At 33.7% G+C, this 20,493-nt stretch overlaps 3 protein-coding genes across 9 annotated transcripts; 1 reads left to right on the top strand and 2 right to left on the bottom strand.

Moving 5' to 3' along the window:
* Positions 1-954: 954 nt before the first annotated feature.
* Positions 955-5,927, bottom strand: LOC109540889. 3 transcript variants are annotated; one of them, XM_019909409.2, is made up of 5 exons: positions 5,758-5,927; positions 5,578-5,661; positions 2,499-2,957; positions 2,221-2,432; positions 955-1,929 (listed from the first exon to the last, which is right to left on the bottom strand). In XM_019909409.2, exons 2-5 carry the CDS (start codon positions 5,639-5,641, stop codon positions 1,819-1,821), a joined length of 846 nt encoding a protein of 281 aa, XP_019764968.2. In that variant the 5' UTR covers positions 5,642-5,661; positions 5,758-5,927; the 3' UTR covers positions 955-1,818. The 3 variants fall into 3 exon arrangements, with proteins under 3 accessions (XP_019764968.2, XP_019764967.2, XP_019764969.2); XM_019909408.2 differs by having other exon boundaries at positions 2,215-2,432; positions 5,758-5,924; XM_019909410.2 differs by lacking the exons at positions 5,578-5,661; positions 5,758-5,927 and adding an exon at positions 3,020-3,729 and having other exon boundaries at positions 2,215-2,432.
* Positions 5,928-6,211: 284 nt separating this feature from the next.
* On the top strand, positions 6,212-16,450 carry LOC109540882 (beta-1,3-galactosyltransferase 5). 5 transcript variants are annotated; one of them, XM_019909392.2, is made up of 3 exons: positions 6,212-6,320; positions 13,100-13,168; positions 14,681-16,450. In XM_019909392.2, the coding sequence occupies exon 3, from the start codon at positions 14,683-14,685 to the stop codon at positions 15,790-15,792; it is 1,110 nt and encodes a 369-aa protein (XP_019764951.1). In that variant the 5' UTR covers positions 6,212-6,320; positions 13,100-13,168; positions 14,681-14,682; the 3' UTR covers positions 15,793-16,450. The 5 variants fall into 5 exon arrangements, with proteins under 5 accessions (XP_019764951.1, XP_019764954.1, XP_019764952.1 ...); XM_019909395.2 differs by lacking the exon at positions 6,212-6,320 and adding an exon at positions 8,398-8,502; XM_019909393.2 differs by lacking the exon at positions 6,212-6,320 and adding an exon at positions 9,042-9,181.
* Positions 16,445-20,406, bottom strand: LOC109540885 (mitogen-activated protein kinase p38b). Its single transcript, XM_019909400.2, has 7 exons — positions 20,246-20,406; positions 18,372-18,549; positions 18,032-18,175; positions 17,736-17,970; positions 17,583-17,662; positions 17,238-17,490; positions 16,445-17,182 (listed from the first exon to the last, which is right to left on the bottom strand). Exons 1-7 carry the CDS (start codon positions 20,347-20,349, stop codon positions 17,115-17,117), a joined length of 1,062 nt encoding a protein of 353 aa, XP_019764959.1. The 5' UTR covers positions 20,350-20,406; the 3' UTR covers positions 16,445-17,114.
* Between the last annotated feature and the right edge of the window lie 87 nt (positions 20,407-20,493).

Below are 20,493 nucleotides of genomic sequence, written 5' to 3'. Positions count from 1 at the left end.
TGTTTTTAACTATCTGTTATTTTAGAAAAACTGATGATGGTGGAAAAATACACCGAAACGTATTTTGATTGATAAATAGAGAAAATAAATGACTGAAACCCAGGAATAAATTTGATTTGGAATTGAAACACAGTCAGGAAAGTATATACAATGAAGTATTTTTAAGTGAAACTCTACAAAATTAAGCATTTTTGAGTAGAAAGTAAAGCAAAAAAAATCAGTCAAACCTAAAAAACCACATTTTTTAACAAACTCGACAGTTTACGAATTGATTTGACGAGATTTCCAAATAATCTGTTACAAACTTTCGCTGATTCTGTTCGTTTTTCAATAGAAAATGATTTTATTTTCGTTCCAAATTCGACGCTGGAAAAGGATTTTAAAACTTTTTACAAAGCGACCAACAATTCGAAATTTATTTATTACTTATTTATTATTCATTATTCATGAAAAATACGTTAAGTTTGGCAGSATTTTTAAGTGAAACTTTAGAAAATTGAGCATTTAGACGAAAGACAGCTTGACTAAARCTGGAAAATTCGGAAATTTTKAATAAATTTAAAAAATATGATTAATAAATGACCCTTAAAATAAATCTAAAAACAAGTTACTGGGCCAGTTAATCAGGCCTAGTTGCATATGAGCAAAAAAAACCGTCCAGCTCACATTCTACCTGCTATTATGTGTTAAGACTTTGCTTATTACTGGTAAAAGATGCCTGTTTGAGTGCAAACAAATTAATCACTTTTTTGGGGGCCAACGTTTCGGCTATATTTAAACCATCCTCAGAGCTTCTAAAGACAAACGCCTAAACAGGTATCACCAATTAACATTACGGTCATCAACAATCTTGATTTATTTGTTGTACTTTACTATCCGTAAAGACCACAATGCACATATTGGGCGTTCTGAAATTCTGGAAAACAGGCGAGGGAGGACCAAATAATAGCAAAATTCGTGATGAAAAACTCTATTTATCTTCTGGCCTTTCCAACATGTAACTTCAACCAAGATTTGTCTTTACACCGAAACTTTAATTAGCTCAAAAAATAACTATGTCTAAATAGAGCTAAACTGTGATATATATACTTTTTACCTTACCACTAAAGTAATAGTATAGTATATTGCACAAGATCATCGCATTGTGTACTTCTATGTCATAGCTAGTTTACACTATACAAGAATGCTTTTGATTGCTTCAATAGAATGAAAAGTAAATAAGAGGAAAACAATCTCACAACAATAAAGGCAAATGATAAATGGTATCACCAGCATAAGATATAACAGATTTTGTACTCATTTAAAAAAATAATAAACAATAGTTCAATAAATATATAAAAGTAACAAGTAAAAATTAAATAGAAAAACATCACAATAGTTATAAATACAGTACAGAAATCGAACATTGATAATGTTACCAAATGAATTAAACCCTCGACGAGGAAATAAAAGTTGCACAATTTGGAGTGTTTTCAGATTTCATAATGCTCCAAATTCGGGAAAATGCTACACTTCCAGGTCTAGCAACCGAAATTTGGATTAAAGATTAATAAGTAAATATGCATTAAAAGGCGTAATCCTTTGGCATCGTGAAAGAGTAAAACTAAAAACAATGTTCACTAAAATATCCAAATTATGGTTATTTCAGATTATTGTTGAGCATAAGCCATAACTTTGGTTAGTGTGCTGTTCTAATTTAAAACGATAAATGCCAAAAGATTGCTAAACAAAACAATAAGAGTATTCGCATAACATCGGAAACTATAATTGATATGCATCACAGATTCTAAAATACTTATATACAAAAATGATCTATATTTACAGTTTTGTATGTTTTACTGTATCCGTCCAGTAATTTTGAATTGTCATGGCTTCCAGGCTGTTTAAGAACGAGTCATTATCTAAACTGTACATTTCTTCCGAATTATCCTGCAATCAAAATAAATTTTATTAATCACAATATATATTTTTTAACAGTCTACTGGTTGTAGTTGATGCAATAGAAAGCGATTTCAAGGCCCAAAAGTAGGACCACCGCCGTTTTTCAGAATACCTTGATGGATCTCTCGTTCGTTCTTTGCGCTTACCTCAAATAATTTAGTAAAAATAGTAGTACAGATAAATTAGCTTTAAATGATTCTCAGTCACAACACTTAAAATGCGTTACTTTGCCGAAATCCAGCAAGATAAACTTAATTATAAGTAACTGCTTACTCTTACTGAAGCATCATCGATATATCCGCTGGAGTCAGGATTGCTGCATCTATCATTAAGTACTTGAGGCCTGTTGAACCCTTGGTTATGGTAAACGAAAAAACTAATTCCGCAAATGATGCCAACAACGATTATGCAGCCTAGCGTTATTCCGGTAATGCCTGCAGCCGAGAGGTTTCCTGCAGTGTCTTCAAAGCCCAAGTCTTGCCCTTCTATGCCTGATAAAAAATCATCAAAATCATTTATTGCAACTCAAGTTTCAGCTAAATTTAAAAAGTTCTGACCTATTCTCTCCGACTGCACAAAGCTATGATTATAGCTAAGCTCATCTCCAAAGTAAGTGATATTTTCAGTGTGATTAGTTACACTGATGCTCTTATTTCCATTTGGAAAATTTGAAATGAATCCAGTGAAGTTTCCGCTTAACTCATGGTCAGTATCATTTTGGTTTATCACAGGTGAATCTATAGTGTTGTTTACACTTTCAGTTATGTTGTGTATTAAGGGAACATCTAGTGGCAGCCCATCTGGCCTCCGGGCAAATTCATGATTCCGGGCTGACGCATTTCTTGCATATTGAGAATTATTTCTTAAAACTATGGGACTTAGAATTCTGGGCGGAATTTGTGATACATTTCTTTCCGTACTATTCGCTTCAATCAGATTGATTGGCTTGGTCGTAGGAGACTCTGTGGTTGCAGGATTGGAATGTAAAGTGGTCAGCAAAGAGTGGCCAAAGGTAACTGCAAAAGAACATCCACATCAACTTCATAGCATTTACAAAAAAAACTTAATTTTTACATACAAATAATTCGAATCAAAAGCATCCTTGCTGAGGTCAAAGCGTTCACACCACAACAAAATCGACTAGTTGCTTATATAGTTTACACCACACTAAGGATACTCCTAGTTCGCTCAAACAGCAACATTTTATTGTTGATGTTAATTTAGCAAAACATCGCATTGTTTTAGGAAGCTGAACATGTCTCAGCTTAAATGTTTCCTTACTTCAATGGGTGAATAAACGGGGGGTCAAGAGAGTTAGAACTAATAACAAATCTGTATATTGCAGAGTCGAAACTATCCGTGAGTGGTAATTTTTGGGTAGTTCCTCCTAGGGTCAAAGATGCGGTAGAAGGCAAGTGAAATGGAAATATAATTGTTTTTATATATAATTCTATTACGTAAGGTGCTGGTTTTCCGAATATGCTTGTGAGAGACAACGTCATTCCCATTCAGCGATTTTTTGAAGATTTAATGAATTTAACATCATTCGATGAAGAACTGAGTAAATTGTGTGCAATTGGCTTCAATTTTAATCACGCTTTGAAAACTTTAGGATTCAAACAACGGATTAATACTAAATTTTCAATTAATTAGTGTACATTTCAACTGGGCAGATTTGCTAATTATTCGGACAGCATGCGAAATGTACATGCAACGAGATAATAAGGCAGTAATTACGATGAATCAAAATATACCAACTAGTAATTATGCAATGATAATAATAAAAGCTGTTTTGTGACTAATGCATTTTCCGGGCAAGGTAATTAAGTATAAATTAATACACTTAAAATTACGGGATGAACCTGAAGTCCGATAATTATTATATATAAATATAAAAATAGTTATTATATCAAAATATTATCTGAAAATGTCGATTATTTTAAATCTGGAGATTCTAACGTGTTTTTCAACCAGCTAGTTAAATTAATTGCTTCATTGAGGCGAAAATGATGTAAAAATCTAGGCATTTTGAAAGAATTTTAATTTTTTCAAAAAATCGATCTTATGAAATTTTCGGTAAAAAATAAAAATTTCACATGCGTGGTTTTTGCGCTCAGTGGATTGTTTCCGATCTAAGAAGCTCCCCAATGTGCATATATAACGTGTTTGAATGCGTAATAAGAAATATATCGTCGGTTAAAGATCGTGACCGCTTCAAAACTGCTTAACTGGGCCGAAAATGTCGATTATTTGGGATCTCAGGCTTTTAGCGTGTTTTACAACCAGATAATTAGATTATTCGTTTAATTCAAAAGAAATTGTGTACAACTGGATGCATTTTGAAAGAATTTTAATTTTTTCAAAAAATCGACCTACAGATTACAACAAGATAATTAGATTATTCGTTTAATTCAGAAGAAATTGTGTACAACTCGAGGCATTTTGAAAGAATTTTTATTTTTGCAAAAAATCGACCTCTACCCCTTATGAAATTTTCGGTAAAAAATAAAAATTTCACATGCGTGGTTTTTGCGCTCAGTGGATTGTTTCCGATCTGAAAAGCTCCCCAATGTGCATATATAACGTGGTTGGATGCGTAATAAGGAATATATCTTCGGTTAAAAATCGTGACAACTCAAAAACTGTTTAACCGGGCGAAAAATATCGATTATTTTGGATCTGAGCCTTTTATCGTGTTTTACAAGCAGCTAATTACATTATTCGCTTCATTCGGATGAAAATGATGTAGAACTCGAGGCATTCTGAAAGAATTTTAATTTTTTCAAAAATTCGACCTCTACGCGTATAAAATTTTCGGTAAAAAATAAAAATTTTACATGCGTGTTTTGTGCCCTCAATGGATTGTTTCCGATCTAAGAAGCTCTAGTGATGTATAAATCGAGGCATCTTGGAACAATTTTTATTATTTGTTTAAGTATAATGATAGCTAAAACATAGCCGAACCGTGGGCGTAAGGAAAACTGTGTTCTTGTTCGCTCACCATTCTTATAACAACTTGTACGTGTCATAAGAACGAATATCTACTAAATCGTACCAAAACAGGCTGAAAAAAATGAAAGTTGACTGATTTCATTGTTAAAAAAAGCAGTGTGATGCAAGTGAAACGAAACTTAATATCTTTGGTAATGCAAATTATTGTTATATACAGCTGTATTACAATATTTAATTATGGAAGAAACTGTTGCAAAACTGAATTGTATTTCAAACCATAATTGTGTTTATTGTATGTCTGTAGACAATGTATTCACTTGAATTTCTAATAATAAAAACAACATTAAAAACGTAATTTATATGTTAACGCACTGATGAAATAAGCTACTAGGATTTAGGCGAAATACTGAAGATTATTGAAATCGGATTAAGTTATGATAAGCCAAACGCAGTAACATTCCTAATTGTAATCGCATGCTTGTAGTGATTACAAGGCAGGTTAACTAATGGTAAGTAGGTAAGTTAATTAACCGAACCAAGAGCATCCTTATAAAGGAGTCACTCATTTAGAAATATATGTAGGTGTTGGGTGTTGGAGGCTTATGATTGACCTATTGCACAATCATGTTTTTTCTTTGGTCAATTTAGGATTTCTACTTAAGGGAAACGTATCCACTTGCTTACCACACAGCTGTTGGTAGAAGCAGAATGTTATCCAAAACCAGTGCATCCACCAATAATGTGTCATGATTTTAAAGGCATAAGGATCTAAAAAAAGTTACATATTTATTTGTACATAAACAAACACAAGTTTGCCATTAAGCATATCAATACAGGTGACTTGGAGTCGTTTGATTTAATTACCTTATTGCTCAATGAATCTCTGCTTTATAACAAAAACCGTACTGTTTATTTGCACTTAAAAAAACACATAATTGTTTAAAATTAATTATTACAACTTTACTTCACTTCTACCATTCACCACAATCCACAATGCTTTGTTATGGCACAGCGCTATGGTCAAGCGCAATAACAAATGAAACGTCATGTAGACAATATCATTGTTCTATTGAACAAAACTAGTCTCATCTCTAAGCTTCAATCTTTTTGTCTTTATCTCTTTGGTAGAAACAGACGGAAACAGACATACCGCCACTAGTTTTCAATGTTGTCTTCATGAATCAATGAAAATTTATGAAAAATTAGGGTAGTTGTAAGAGAGAAAAATTTAGCAATTAAATTTTTTTTAAACTGGAATTAAATCAATCCAGTAGGAATGTTCTTGAGTCTACAGTGTCAATACATAAAAATCGGTACTTCACTGACAACACTTGTGACGTGTTGTGTGTCAGTGTCATTAGTATAACTCGATGGCATGGTTATGTATATTTTGTTGTAACCTGTGATTAATGCGACAAAACTTCCAGGTAAGCTGCTTATCAGTTAAACTACAGCTGTATTTATACTCGTTCGTTAGCTCTTATTGATATTGATGTAACTTAGCGGTTTGGTTTGAACGCGGCATTTTTAATTTCCTTAAGGAAGTACACATGAGAGGAAGTACCGAATATTATCCTAATTTTTGGATGTCAAGGCTGACCATCAATTTAAGTTTGTTTAAGACGCATATAAATTTATATTACTTTCCCTTGAAGCCCAAAGCGAAGGCAGTTATTCGCTACATACGGATTAAATGCACCACAAAAATTAAATGTTGACTAGACCAACGTTACTCAAAGTGTGCTCCGCAAAGCCAAAGCTTCCCATTAAATTATTATCCCCAAAAAACGTTTTTAAATTAAATCCCAAAAAACTTTATTTTTGTATAACGTATATTATAATGTTAAATAACTCGTTTTACTTTTAGTTTAGTTAGGGTTTAGGGCTCCGTTAAAAATTTAGTTTTTCAAAAGGGTTCCGTCACCAAAAAGGTTTGAGAACCGCTGGACTTGACAATATCAAATGTGCTTCATAATTTAACAGCTTAAAATCCCTGACCATTATTGGCTTTTCCCAATACCTTTATCCAAACATGTATTAAATTAGCTCCAGCTAAACATTGTCAACCTTGGATTTATGTGGTCCCCACAAGGTTTGCAGGATTAACAAATGTAAATGATAAGAACCTGTTTCTTAGTACATCGTAAAGAAAAATCTCATTGCTGAATTTTTATCTTCTGGGTGACAAAAAATAAAAGTGTAAAAAGATTGCGCGGCACCTCATATGAGAGATATTTCTCTTCACTAGATTGCCAGAGTTCGAAAACACTGTGACTACAGAGGAGGAACCCACCCTTCAATTTAATTTAAAAACATTTAAAAAAAAAGCCTAAAAGTTTAAATTTGGTATTTTGTTTCCTTGCAAACAGGCTATAAAAATTAGCGATATAGAACGCGTTTTTTAGACAAAAAGATTTTCCCATTATTCTTTAACTGGCAAGTAAACACGGAGAACACGTTTTATATTCGAATTTAATAGCGCCTAGTTATTTATAGTTGCCCGATAAAAATCCTTTGAGGAGGTCCGGAACTATCAAATTTTATTGTTGTATGCATTTGATCTGCAGTGCTATTGAGAAACTGTTTTGAATTTTAACAAAAATTATTTGGCCAATTACGACACTAAATTAGTTCATTGTCATAAATTCCTTTTAACACAGCAAGCAAGTCTTCGGAATAAATTGGTAGCAATAAGAATCTTGTATTACACACATGTTCAAGTGGGTACAGCGTAATAATAAAATCCTTGTGAGAGTTTGTTTTATTTAGTGTGAATAAAACACTTAAAAAGAATAACTGAATTGCATCACCATGTGTTTATTTGGTAAAGTTATTAAGGACTGTGCATTAACTTTTTATCATACATTACCCAACATAGTTTTTCATGCGAATTGAAGAATATGTGCACTATCAGTGATTAATTGTACCAACGGTATTGATTATATTGTTTGCACATAATTATGTAAATAGATATGCAGGCCTTATTGAGTTTCTCATTAATTGTACTGTTCCGTCATGCCCAATTATTTGGCTTAGTGTTTTTTAATAATTCTGTTTATGTGCCTGAATGTGGACGATGACCCTAACTCGGTGGATCGATTTAATATTTTTTATGTTGCCGTGTAATTATTAATTCAACTACCTAGTTTTAATAGAAACTCGCCGTTTGAGATGCTGTCTGAGCAAAATTGTTATTTCATTATAATTGGCCAATATACACTGTAAAAAACGATTATTACACTTATTAAAACTGCTGTGTTATTTTACGATCAGAACACATTTTCATCGTCGTGTGCAGACCAGGCAGTAAATATTCAAAATTGTGGACAACCAAATTAAATGTTACTTCACGTAGTATAACTGTTAATAACCAGAAGAATGTACGTGTGGCCATAGAAGATATTGCTCATACTTACGAGATATAAACTTTTAACGAGCGCATGGTACTAGATGAGAAGCATTAGTGGACACGCATATCAATACGGTTCGTTAGTCAACTGTAGGTATCGTTTGCCTCAGTCTTAACAAAACTTCCGATTCGTGTTAAAGTTAACAAAACAGAAGCATTAAACAATTTTTGGTGTTCATTTGGGAAATTCTATCATGAAGGTAATATTCTCTAATACTCAACCATCAAATCTCCGGTTTTTTGTAACTGTTAACAAGCTCTGAGTTATTTGTGCGCCGCTCTTATAAACAATTCAGGTGTTCGACGAGATTTCCCATTTGCTTCAAAAATATTCCAAAAATTTATATTGATCAGCTGAAAATTGATTATTTTTTTAGTTAACTATTTATTCTTCTATTCGCCCTTGCCAGGCATCATTGTTTTATTGTTAAAATACGGTAGTTACGTGTTCCTCCTTTCAGAAACTAGCTAAATCTAAAATATCTCCGCAGACCTTGATTGGACGATATTGTAATAAAAAAATGATTAATCCAAGCATATTCAAAATTGTACCCCGGCAAATGTATAAATTAATTAGCACTGTTGAAATACCTGTATATAGTAAATTACGGCATGCTATAAAATTAGCAATTAGTTAATGTTGATATACAAGAACGTCCTTTCAGAAATTTAAATAAAAACCAAGAGCCTATAGAATATTAATCAAATATTGCTTCGAAACGACCAGTCATTATGGATGTAAGTCTGACGGCAAATTACATGTTTTGAGGGGAACAATTCAGACAAAACTTTGAAACAAGTCTAGTGTGGTTTTATTCCTATAGTAGTGACGGATCATGTACTAGCATGTGGCCAATTGGATTTTATTAGTGTAAATCGGTATGTGTAAATCCTAGTTTTTAATTGTGAAATATTTTAAATCTTATTCTTTGGGGTTGAAACCTTCGGCAAGCACAAATATTTCTATTGTTGTCTGATCGGTAGATTATTGATTCAGTATTTCTTCATTGTTCATCAGCGAAAATTGATTTCTGTACCAAAGATTAGACACTTTTTAAATAAGTCCCGAGCTCAACATCTCATGAATTTGGGTGATGTATTAAAAAAATCAACTTTTGAAAAAAGTGATCTATTTTCGCACATTCAGCGAACAATTATCTGCAACATTCTTTTGCTTTTTTTGCTACCATCGATGCATTAAAAACTCACCCTGTATTTTATTAACGTTGAACATTTAATAGTATAAAATTATGCCCTTCCCATTTAATGCAGTTATCGTTACTCCACCCAAACCACTACTGTATTAAAATACTTTGTAATTAACCCATTTCCGATTATATAATTAAAATGTGGTTTCGACGCAACTCCTTTTGATTTTTTAATTTAAATTCACATCCTGCGTCTAATATATGAAAACAAATGGGCCACTATAATATTAAATAATTACTGCCACATGTAAGAATAGATGAAACGTGCAATCGGGCACATGCTTACCAGTACTCCAAGCAAGAAGATTAATCTTGTGCGGGATGTGAAAGCAATGCAACTATTTAAAAGTGTATTTTATTTTTGGACAAATGGCTTTTTATTCAAACTATTGTATTTGATCGTATTGCGTGTTATGTTGTTGCTGGATTATTATCTAGATGGACCATTTTCCTAATTTATTTTTTAGACCAAATGTAAACCATTAAACTCTTCAAAAATCAATTCAGCACCTTCAGTTTCTCACGATTAATGTTTAGTATTACCCACAAACTACCAGGCAAAATATTTACATATTTGATTTATACCTATTCTGCTGCTCATATGCTACATATTTTGAAAAGTGAATGTTAAATAGTAGGTGGCCTGTTATTGATAAGAGGCAAAGTCTTTCGGCATCCAAAAAAAACAATAATCGAAACTTGAGTAAGGTTAGTATTTGAGTAAGTTTCTCTCAGCTTTGCGAAATCCTGTTAAATTTCGACACTTATTGTTAAGACGATAATACTAATCTATCGCGTCATAGGAAAAGGAATTGAGGTCTAGCAGAAATAGACAAGGTCGAAAGAACAAAAGCTGTGAAGGATCTATGATGCGAAGATTATATGTTTTCCTAGATTCCACATAGGCTCACTAAATGTGTAGTATAATTTAATTTAAATAATGTCTTCTACGAGAAAACTCAATAGCGGGTAATTAGCATAAAAAGGGTTTTAACTAATGAAGAAGGACTGATCAAACAAAATAATTAATGCAGGTGAATACACCGTTAGACGCATCAAGGAAGATTATTTTTTAAGGCTGAGAACGAAGATAATGATGAATTTTGACTCGTTATCCGACGTTAATTATGTTGCAAAAGGGACAAAACACGAAATTACAACATTCAAAGGCAACTGTAAATGCTTCGTGACTGCAGGTCATTTAAATAATCTGATCGGAATTTCATTGTTTTAAAAATGGGGTCATTATTTGTCGTAGAAAAGTCGGTTGGCAGGTATTTCGTTTTTTTTTCAAGGGCCATCTCGAATTTAGGAAACGGCCGATCTAAATAATTAATTCTTGAAGTTCTACTTTCTGAGCCTCTCTTTTCTATGAAATTTTCTGCTGTTTTTCTCCCACTTGAGTGGTCATAATTTTGACCAAATTATGCACGAATTAATTAAGAGTGCGGATGTGATGGGTGAAAGTAGAACTAATAATTAAGCCATTCGATTCTCACAGCCCAGAACATTATCTGACGCCCGTTTTGAAAAACATGCGACTTTTGTCTTTGAGCGTATATTATTCCAATGGCCGTTAGGATTTCGTTATTCAATTAGATGCATTTGATTTGGCCTAGCCGGCAACTAAAGGTCAAGGCTGATTATTGAAAATAGCCATTTAGATCCATTTCAGCTACTTAGTATATGTCGCAAAAAGTAAATATTTACGGTGTGTTTATATGTTTTAAGGACGGCCGAGACGCGATCTAGCATCGAAAGTAGGAAATATGGGGGGATCGTTACAGCCCCAGTTTAAAGAGTAAGGTATTTTTGGTCGCCTAGAGAGAGTCGTTCTTAGGCTCTTCAACAGCAAATTTTGGCGACTTCAAAGACTTCACGGTTTTTTTCCGCGCGGTTTGTATGCACATTTTTAAAGTCCCATCGCGCCGAAAGTGAGGCATGCATAACACTTTTTCTGGTGTTATTCTAAAGAGCAAGGGGACGTCTGTGATTGCCTTTAGCGTGATTCTTATACCCCTAAAGGGCGAAAAATTGTCACTTTTTTGCGCCGTTGGCATGCTAATTCTTATAGTATTATAAATCCAGTAGCGCCGAAAGTGGCTCGTTTGGAGGGTTTCTTCTAGTGTTATTTTGAAGAGTAATTTTTGTTCTTTGCTTGTAACGCGATGCTTTTTTGCCTTTTGGGCAAATTCTGACGATTTTTCAAAGTGCTCAATAAAACAATGATTAATGATTTTATGACCAGGCAAGAAATGGATCAATAAAAATGTTTTTTGTCTGAACTTATTCACATAAAGGGCGGTGTAGGCAAGGTCTTATCGAACGAATTGTAGAATTGGAAAACGCAAACGTATAAAATAATCGTGTCGTCTACGCGCTCTAGTTTTAATAGGTGATTTAAGAGCAGAATAGTTTGCTAAAGAGAAAAAAATTATAACTACATCAAATTGCCTCGTCGGAAAATCACTGATAATTCGTTTTACTTTCGAGCTTAATACGCGAAGCTGACAAATACCTAATTAACTGAAGTAAAAAGCGGAAGCCGTCAAAACCCAATAATAAAATCTTACATTTACATATATTGTTATTGTCTTGCTCTTGTTAAAAACCTGTTATATCCGGTCATAATTTCAATCAATGGCTTGTGGGTGGATTTGACTAAAAAGATAATGTTACGCTATACAAATGTTCTATAAACTAAGCATTACTCGTCTTGGCTTCGTATAAACGAATTTCTGCTTTATGGTAGGTATATAGTCATTTGTGCGTTCATAGCGAGCAACAGTGAACGGAATACAGTATACACATGTATGTATGTACGTACAATATACATATAATGCATAATTGCCGAGAGTGCGAAGCTACTTAAAAGATAATCGGAGTTTAATTAAGAAGTGTCCTTGTCTGAAGGTAAATTTATTCTGTATTATCCAAAGCGATTTTTGCTTTAAAATAAAGCCAATATTTACGTTAGTAGTTGGGATTTTTCAATATTTTCCCAATGACCAAATGCGAGTAAATACATCGTTTAAAAAAAATTGAAATTCAAAAAATATATAATTAACAAAAAACAAACCAGTAATAATTTGGTGGTTTTGGTACTATGAATTTGATTTGTAAAGTTCCACTACCAATAGATTGAAATAACTGGTGAAAGTTCTGCAATTAACAAACGCAGCCAATGTTGGTCCCCAAAAGTATTGACCAAAACGTGTCGTTAAACACGAATGCACGTCACACTTGCATGTGTAAATTTTTTAGTCGCTGTGTCAATATTAAATAAACTGCATCGACTTGAATTTTCTGAACAAGCAAAATTTAAGTAGTCAAGCTGCTTTTTGACTGAAATTTGGATCCAATTATTAGCGCCAAAACGACAAAAACCGCTTTAAAATGGTTTTGTCACGTTACGCTGTCTGCAAACAATGATTTTTCTTCACTCTCCTTTAACGCGATTTTTAGCAATTCTATTGTTTTTCTCCCAAGTAAATACTAGGCTGGCAATTCGCATGTGATTGGCTGTGACAAATATCCCCGTACCGTTTGGTTTTTGGTTTTATGTTTAACGAAAATCCTTTTGTTGCAGATTTGAACGACATGTCGCTGATACGTATGCTCTTAAAAGGAATATCTTTATTTTTATCTACTTAAATTGGTAAGTCCAAGAGAATTATTTCATTAGTTGAATACACAAAGTGTGAAATGATACGGTTGAGTTAGTTTAACTTGCTTACCGCGCGAGTGAAATCTAGTTTATAAATTTTATCTGTGAATGATTTTAAAAAAATAACCTTTGGATATGTTGAAACTGTCCCGAGGTAGTCAAGTTGGAGTGATGTAATGTTTATTTTAATTGGATTATCATCATAATCAGGTAAATTTACATTAGTTTTTGCGGGAAAAAATGCTTCGAAGAAATCCACAAAAATACTCGAACTACTTATATATTTTGTCATGCTCTGGAATATTTGCTAAAAACGTGTGTCAACAATTCAAATATTATATTATAATCAATTTCAAGGGTGCGTAAATGGGCATATTTTTTTTGCAACCGTAAATTTAATATGAATTTATCTGCCTATGGCGTTGAAAAGCATGTAAAAAACACGTAGCTTTAATTTCTAAAATTAAACATGTTGCCAGGATATTTTCTGGCAAGTTTCCGACTTGCATTAGTTACCGAATAACTCATTTGTAACTGTTAAGCTGGTGTTTTTTCCTTTCACCGATTTAAATGCATGTTGCTGACTGCGGCGTTAGGGAAATGTTGATAAAAATTGCAAAAAAGTCGAGAAATTGATTCAATATTTGATTTAATTGTTGGATTAAGAGCTGCTGGGCTAAGAAAGACCACACAATGGTATTATTATTCTTATCTGCCAATTGTTATACTGTTTGAGATCTGGCGAGAGTTTTGACAATTGAAGCGGTTTATAAAATTAAATGATCAAATATTTGTCGAGATATTGCGGTAAGAGGTGAAACAAAATGCCAAGGTTTCAAACATTGGAAAAAAATTGTCTCCAAAATTATCTCTACGAAAAAACACCTCGTGCAGAGCTACCTAATAAATTTCAATTGTATTTAAAAGACAAATAAGTGAGAAATCAGATTAGAAATTGTGCACATTAATATTGAAGTCGGTCCATTGAACTTTCCGCTGTAGTAGGTATATTTTATACTATTATTAAACCGTTGGGATATGAAGACTTCCACTTATTAATAAATAGTGAGGAACATGGCAAGCGGAAGCCCTTTTGAAACCTTCACACATTACTCACTGATATTTACTCTACAGCATTAAAATGCGGTGGTCAACATCGCAAATAATGGAATATTTACCGAGACTTGTTTGCTGCAAAATTAATTCGAAACAGTGGAATACTTTATAGACCATAATTTGATACGGCAATTGAAAACTCGCAGTGACAATGTTTTATTCAAGGATGGATTCATTTCATTTTCATGCTTAATTTATGGCCATTTATAATGTAGATTTGTTTAGAGTTAATAAGTTACAATACAAATATTTCGCAGGCGATGCGATCGGATACAGAAACCATTCAATATGAAAACAATTTATATTTAGCTTGAATGACTAAAAGAAACGTGATATAGATCTACAGGATGTTATTGAAGCCTTATTAAAAAAATTTGTTTTTTTTAGGTATGGGGGTGCCATGGCTATCCCAAGTGCGTTATGTGCACTTGGCATTTGCATTCACGTTACTGGTATTGCTTTTCTACTTGTTCTCCCTAAATCCGGCTACACTAAGGCCGACAATACCACCAACAAGATCATTCTTAACCTCAGAAGTCCGAATGATCCAAGGTAACATTAGCTTTCCTGGTGTGCACAACAACACATCATCGGAGGCGCCCCCTCAACCACAAAACGCAAGCAATCACTCGAATCATACTACGAATATTCATCAAGCAAACCTAGATCTGACTCAAGGAGTTCCCGCTGAATATATTTACGAAGCTGGTCATATAGATGTAAGTTCTGATGTTTGTGCTGACTTGGGCAAAGGTGTGAAGCTGCTAGTAGCTATCACGTCAGCACCAAGCCATGACAGTGCCAGAGAAGCAATTCGAAAGACTTGGGGTTCATTCGCTAGCCGAAAGGACGTCGCTATAGCCTTTATGTTAGGGTCAATCGCCAATGAAACAATTAACAAGAAGCTGGACGAAGAACAAACTTTATACGGTGATATCATTAGAGGCAAGTTTGTTGACACATACGACAATCTTACTCTGAAAACTATTTCGATATTGGAATGGGTGGATAATTACTGTCCTAAAGCAGCTTTCGTACTTAAAACGGACGATGATATGTTTATTAACGTGTCCCGCCTCCTAGCTTTCATAGCAAAACATAAGCCTGAACAAAAAATTATCTATGGCCGGCTGGCCAAAAAATGGAAGCCGATAAGGAACAAAAAGTCGAAATACTACATTTCTCCGCAACAGTATAAACCACCAGTTTTTCCAGATTTCACTACAGGTCCGGCCTATTTACTTCCTGCTAATTTAGCAAAGCCGCTCTATTTATCCGCTTTAAATCATACTTATTTAAAGTTGGAAGATGTGTTCCTCACCGGAATTGTAGCAGATGGGCTTAAGATCAAAAGAGTACATGCTCCCGAGTTTCTGAACAAAAGAGTCTCCTTTACACCCTGTAATGTTCAAAAAGAGATTAGCATTCACATGGTAAAAAGTGCTGAACAGTTTGACTTGTGGAAAAAGCTGCATGATATAGCCAAGTGTAAAAAGTGATATTTCAAGCAAGCAACAAACTTCTTGTGATTAGTCTTTATTATATAAATAGTTACTTATTTGTTAACAGTATTTATTTTATGTTAAATTATTTTTGCATTTAAACGTTTTATTGTAATAAATTAGAAAAAGGTTATAGATGATAATAAACGATTTTATATAAAAACAAATATATATCTACTAATTTAATAAAGCTGTGAATTATTCTCTTAAGTATTATGGTCATTTATATTGTACTTAAATATAAATAATTTACTGAAACTGAAAAGTCGTTGAAGCTCAATAAACATTATTTATTAAAAGTATTAGTTAACATTTATCTGACTGATCTACAGTGGTGTGGTTATAGTAGTTCAAATAATTTTCAAAAGCAGCTGACTCCAGAGCATTTGCGCCTTCCTCCTCCCAATAATGCCGGTAATCGAGGCTTCATGCTGCCGCGAAATTTCAGGTAATAGCCACCGAACTAAATGTTAACTAAACGCTTGATATGATTTTTTGCATTGATTTATATTATACCAAATCAAAATCAGAGTTAAAATAGTCTCTGAATATTGTATTATTGCTATTTGAAAATTGACGAGACAATCCATTTTGTTCCTTCATCACCATATGGCTCTATGTTTTTTATAAGGAAATAAAAACTCTTGTGTAGTAACTATTTGTTCTTATTATATCGTGTTAAATGTAAATAAATCCTATTTTAAGTTTTTCAAGCAATTTGAGTGTTCAGTAACGTTTGATTTCACCTACTAGACAGATTTCCAACTAACTACAAATGCAATATTTTTTTATTTGTTTTAAATGAAACAAAATCCTAATAAATAATAAATGTGCTTTCTGAACACTTTCTTACTATTAAAATAAACTATAAAGCTATATAACTACTGCTGAATTGCGCAAGTCTTGATACAAATTTAATTTTAAGTCACAACAGCTAAGTAGCAATTAAACAATAAACAAAACACTTGAAGGTTTTTTCAAAACTATATAAAACTATTAAGGTGAATACACCTTGCTATATTGTTACACTGTTAGTGTTTGGTTTATACCCCGTAAGCTCCTAACCAAATATTGCATGCCAATTTGTTGTAAAGTACAAATAAAATTTAAAAATTTCTTGGAAGGAAAGAATAAACCTATTCCAGGGGATAACGGTTTTTACAAAATATACATACTATGATCAACAAGTTGCAAAAACAACACTTGTTGTCTTATTGGCATTAATAGCACCGTTCTACTACAACTGCCTATTTACGATTTCTTATATAACAATTCACAATTAGTATCTGGCAATTTACGTATTCGTTGTACGAGCATTATTACTCTCTACTATCTTCGTTGACCATTGGAACATATACAAAGGAGTTTACTTCCTCCAATACTAGTTCTAGAAATTCAACATATAAGGGATACTATCGCTTTAATCCCCCAGCAGTTCTTACCTCGCCATTTTTCAACTGGATAATTCATTGTTTCCTCGCTTTCATCAAACGGAGCCGATGTAGGCTCATCGTTTGGATCCGCATATGAGGCAAGATACGGATGGGCCAGCGCTTGTTCTGCGGTAATCCGCTTATCGCTGTCTATTTCTAACATAAGGCCCAACAAGTCTATAGCTTTAGGATTTGCGCCTGTGAAGTAGTGATTTAGATCCTTTTTCGCTACTGCAGGTAACGATTGTATGTAATGTCTGGCCTGGAATTTATTACACTCAAATATTATCTGGAGTTTCGTGAAGTGCATATCATTTATGCCGGTAACTTGAATACAAGTGAATAATTACGCACACTTTCTGAAGTGATTCGTTCCATAAATTCTTCGTTAGGGGTACCCAAAATTTCCATGATTAAATTGAGCTGATGAATATCTGATCTTGGTTAAGAAATGGTCATGATCATTTTCCTACAGTAACACATTGTGGTTTAATGTAATAAGGATACGATCTGTCCCAGGAAACAACGTTTTTCCCGTCAACAATTCGGCCATAATACAACCAACAGACCAAATATCAACAGTTTGGTTGTAATGCATCCAGTTCAACATAATTTCGGGCGCTCGGTACCACCTGGTGGCCACATAGCCCGTCATTTCCGTTTCTGTAGGCCTTGCTAAACCAAAGTCCAGTATTTTCAACTCACAATCTTCATTGACTGCTATATTCGAAGGTTTTAAGTCCTAAGCAATAGATCGGTAGCTTAGATGTTGGCGGAAGCACAGTGTTTGCTTGCATATTTACCCTATGAATAATTCCGGCAGAATGGATGTATTTTAGGCCTCTTAGGATTTGATAAACTAAGAACTGAACATGTTCATCGGTCAGTCTTTGTGTTCTAATTATATTGTTTAAGTCTGCGCCCATCAAATGCGTTACCAAATAGATCTGGAAGCAATTCATGTTTAGTTAACGTGCCATTCATGGTACCACCATCAGAATGATTTTTTTAACTTTGGTGTGTTTTTGCGCAGTTTTAATTTTTACTTGTAACACGAGTTGAGACAATCGAATGAGTTCCGATTAAAACACTGGTGTATGTGGATGAGATCGAGTACCTATTTTGAGAGAGCATCAAAATTACCTGGCTGTTATCATGCTTAGGGTAAAACACATCTAAAAGGCCAATAACATTCTCATGACGCATGTGTTTGAGAAGTTTCAGTTCCCTATACGTTCTTTTTGCATGGACAGCAGTTTGAAATGGACGGGCTAGTTTTTTTATTGCTATTTTTTTTCGGGTCTGGGCATCCAAGGCTGAACTGGAACATAGAGAACCGATTAAACTGTAAGAAAAGAAAGGTGTGGGGGATAGGAATGTTGTGGCAAATCATATTAAATGTAATAGACTAATAGGTGTTATTGATAAATAATTTTAAAAAATATATGATTATAAAAAGTGAAAACTTATTTCATACGATTAGTATAGATGGCAATGATTTTTCGGTGCTTGAGAAGATCAACTGGTATCAGAAAGTATCAAGGGTGCTAGTTTTTTTTGGATACTGCAACTGAGTTTGAGCCGAATGAAGCAATGAACAAACGCCGCTTGAAGAGAGTCTTTTTTAAGCCGGGATTGTACCCACTTTACATAAGCAATGTAGTTTAATTTTCTTCATCTTTTAAATAAAAAATCATCCTAAGGCAATATATTACTGTTCCTGAAAACTGCTCAGTGTTATTCAGTTCGTTAGTTCAGTTCTTTAGATTCGTCTGCATTCATGCGGCAATCAAATGTACCGCATGAATGTGTGTTAAATTTGTTTTGTTAAAAAAACTGTTTTATTTGGTTATGGACAAGGGAAATTAGATGACGATTGGCTAAAATTCGGTAATTCTCATAGTTGGCGTCATGCATTACAAGAAGATTTGGTTCTTGCTAGTACCTACACCGCTAGAGGTCAACACCTAGCGGTTATCAGAGTCGCGCATTTCAAATGAAAGTTAACATGAAGGGTGCAAGGTGTAATATCGAGTGCTTCGCACATAAATATCAGTTTTTTGGTAAGAATTGAACTTAATTTGCTGAATGTACCCGATGAACTGTTGTTCTTGGCTTGTTTGATATATGTAGTCATTATTTAAATCAAAATGATCACAAAAAAGTACTTATTCATTTAAGCAACATGAAATTTACAACTTGGACTAAACCGGTGTGTTAGCTGTGGCTACAACTACTAGGACTAAAGTTCTTCTGCAGACCGAGTAATTGAAATAACACAGAGCCTGGACTCATTGAAGTCGCACACAAAAGTGGATGGGATGGCTACTAAGAAACGTTAATTGAGGAGAACAAATAGAGAATGATAAGCGTCAAAAAAGGTTGAAGATTCCAGGTAATGAGTGGATGAATTGGATTTTGAGGTTCGACTATAAAAAATGTTAGAGCCGCAAAAATTAGATAGGTAATAGATACTAGAATATGAACGTTCATTCATTAGTGCAGATTTTGTCCTATGACTTTTTAATAACGAATTCATTCGTAATATAAAAAAATACTTTGAAGCAAAACACAACAAATGGGTTTCTAGGGCAAAATAATTCGTATGGTTTTCTTTGAAGCTGGTGGGTCATTTGAATGGTTTTGCTGGGAACAAATACCTATATTACTTTCATTATTTTGTTTTGTTTGATCCTTGTTTCGCGCTTCTGCACTATGTAGGTGCCTTGATTATTACCACAGGGGCAAAAGTGTTTGACGGAAAATGTTGTCAACCAACTTACACACTTGCAGTTTAAGCTGCAGCTGATTTTTTCTATGCAAATTTTGATTTCAATCGTATAATTAACCTAATAGCAAGAAAATCCTAATTTGCAGGCAGATTGAGTTATCGAGGTCAACTGGCTGAAATGTACCTTATCAATAGGATTTAAGCGAGTTTAGAGGCAAGCTAGTCGAATATAGGCCACATAAAGGTTACAAATTACAACTGTTATTATTGTAGGTGCTGTACATACCAAACTTGGCCGTATGCTCCAGATCCAACTGTGGACAGATTCTGATACCTGACTGGTATCTCCCATAATGTCTTGTTAACTTCAACCTTATAAAAACTTATCATTTTCCACAGATTTCCTAATTAAAACTTGTCAAATTTTTAGACATTCACTGCAGTTTATTTCGTTACCAGTTACTACCTGGGCAAAAACTAAACAATAATCTCGGAATAGAAATAAACATACGCAATCACGCGCTAAGGACAGAG

Source organism: Dendroctonus ponderosae, unplaced genomic scaffold (genome assembly GCF_020466585.1).
Source record: "Dendroctonus ponderosae isolate FM_Combo_2020 unplaced genomic scaffold, Dpon_F_20191213v2 Dpon_F_20191213_1, whole genome shotgun sequence".
NCBI lineage: Eukaryota > Metazoa > Arthropoda > Insecta > Coleoptera > Curculionidae > Dendroctonus > Dendroctonus ponderosae.
This window is presented reverse-complemented; position numbering and strand designations above follow the sequence as displayed.

Excerpts from the sequence above, each read along its gene's own strand:
- LOC109540889 (XM_019909408.2), bottom strand. The coding sequence starts at position 5,641 with ATGACACATTATTGGTGGATGCACTGGTTTTGGATAACATTCTGCTTC. Across the intron at positions 2,958-5,577 it reads CTTCTACCAACAGCTGTGTG|TTACCTTTGGCCACTCTTTG; the intron begins GTAAGCAAGTGG and ends GTTCTTTTGCAG. Across the intron at positions 1,930-2,214 it reads TCGATGATGCTTCAGTAAGA|GATAATTCGGAAGAAATGTA; the intron begins GTAAGCAGTTAC and ends TTTTGATTGCAG.
- LOC109540882 (XM_019909392.2), top strand. The coding sequence starts at position 14,683 with ATGGGGGTGCCATGGCTATCCCAAGTGCGTTATGTGCACTTGGCATTT.
- LOC109540885 (XM_019909400.2), bottom strand. The coding sequence starts at position 20,349 with ATGATAAGTTTTTATAAGGTTGAAGTTAACAAGACATTATGGGAGATA. Across the intron at positions 18,550-20,245 it reads GGAGCATACGGCCAAGTTTG|TTCAGCCTTGGATGCCCAGA; the intron begins GTATGTACAGCA and ends TCTATGTTCCAG. Across the intron at positions 18,176-18,371 it reads CTAAGCATGATAACAGCCAG|ATCTATTTGGTAACGCATTT; the intron begins GTAATTTTGATG and ends AATTGCTTCCAG.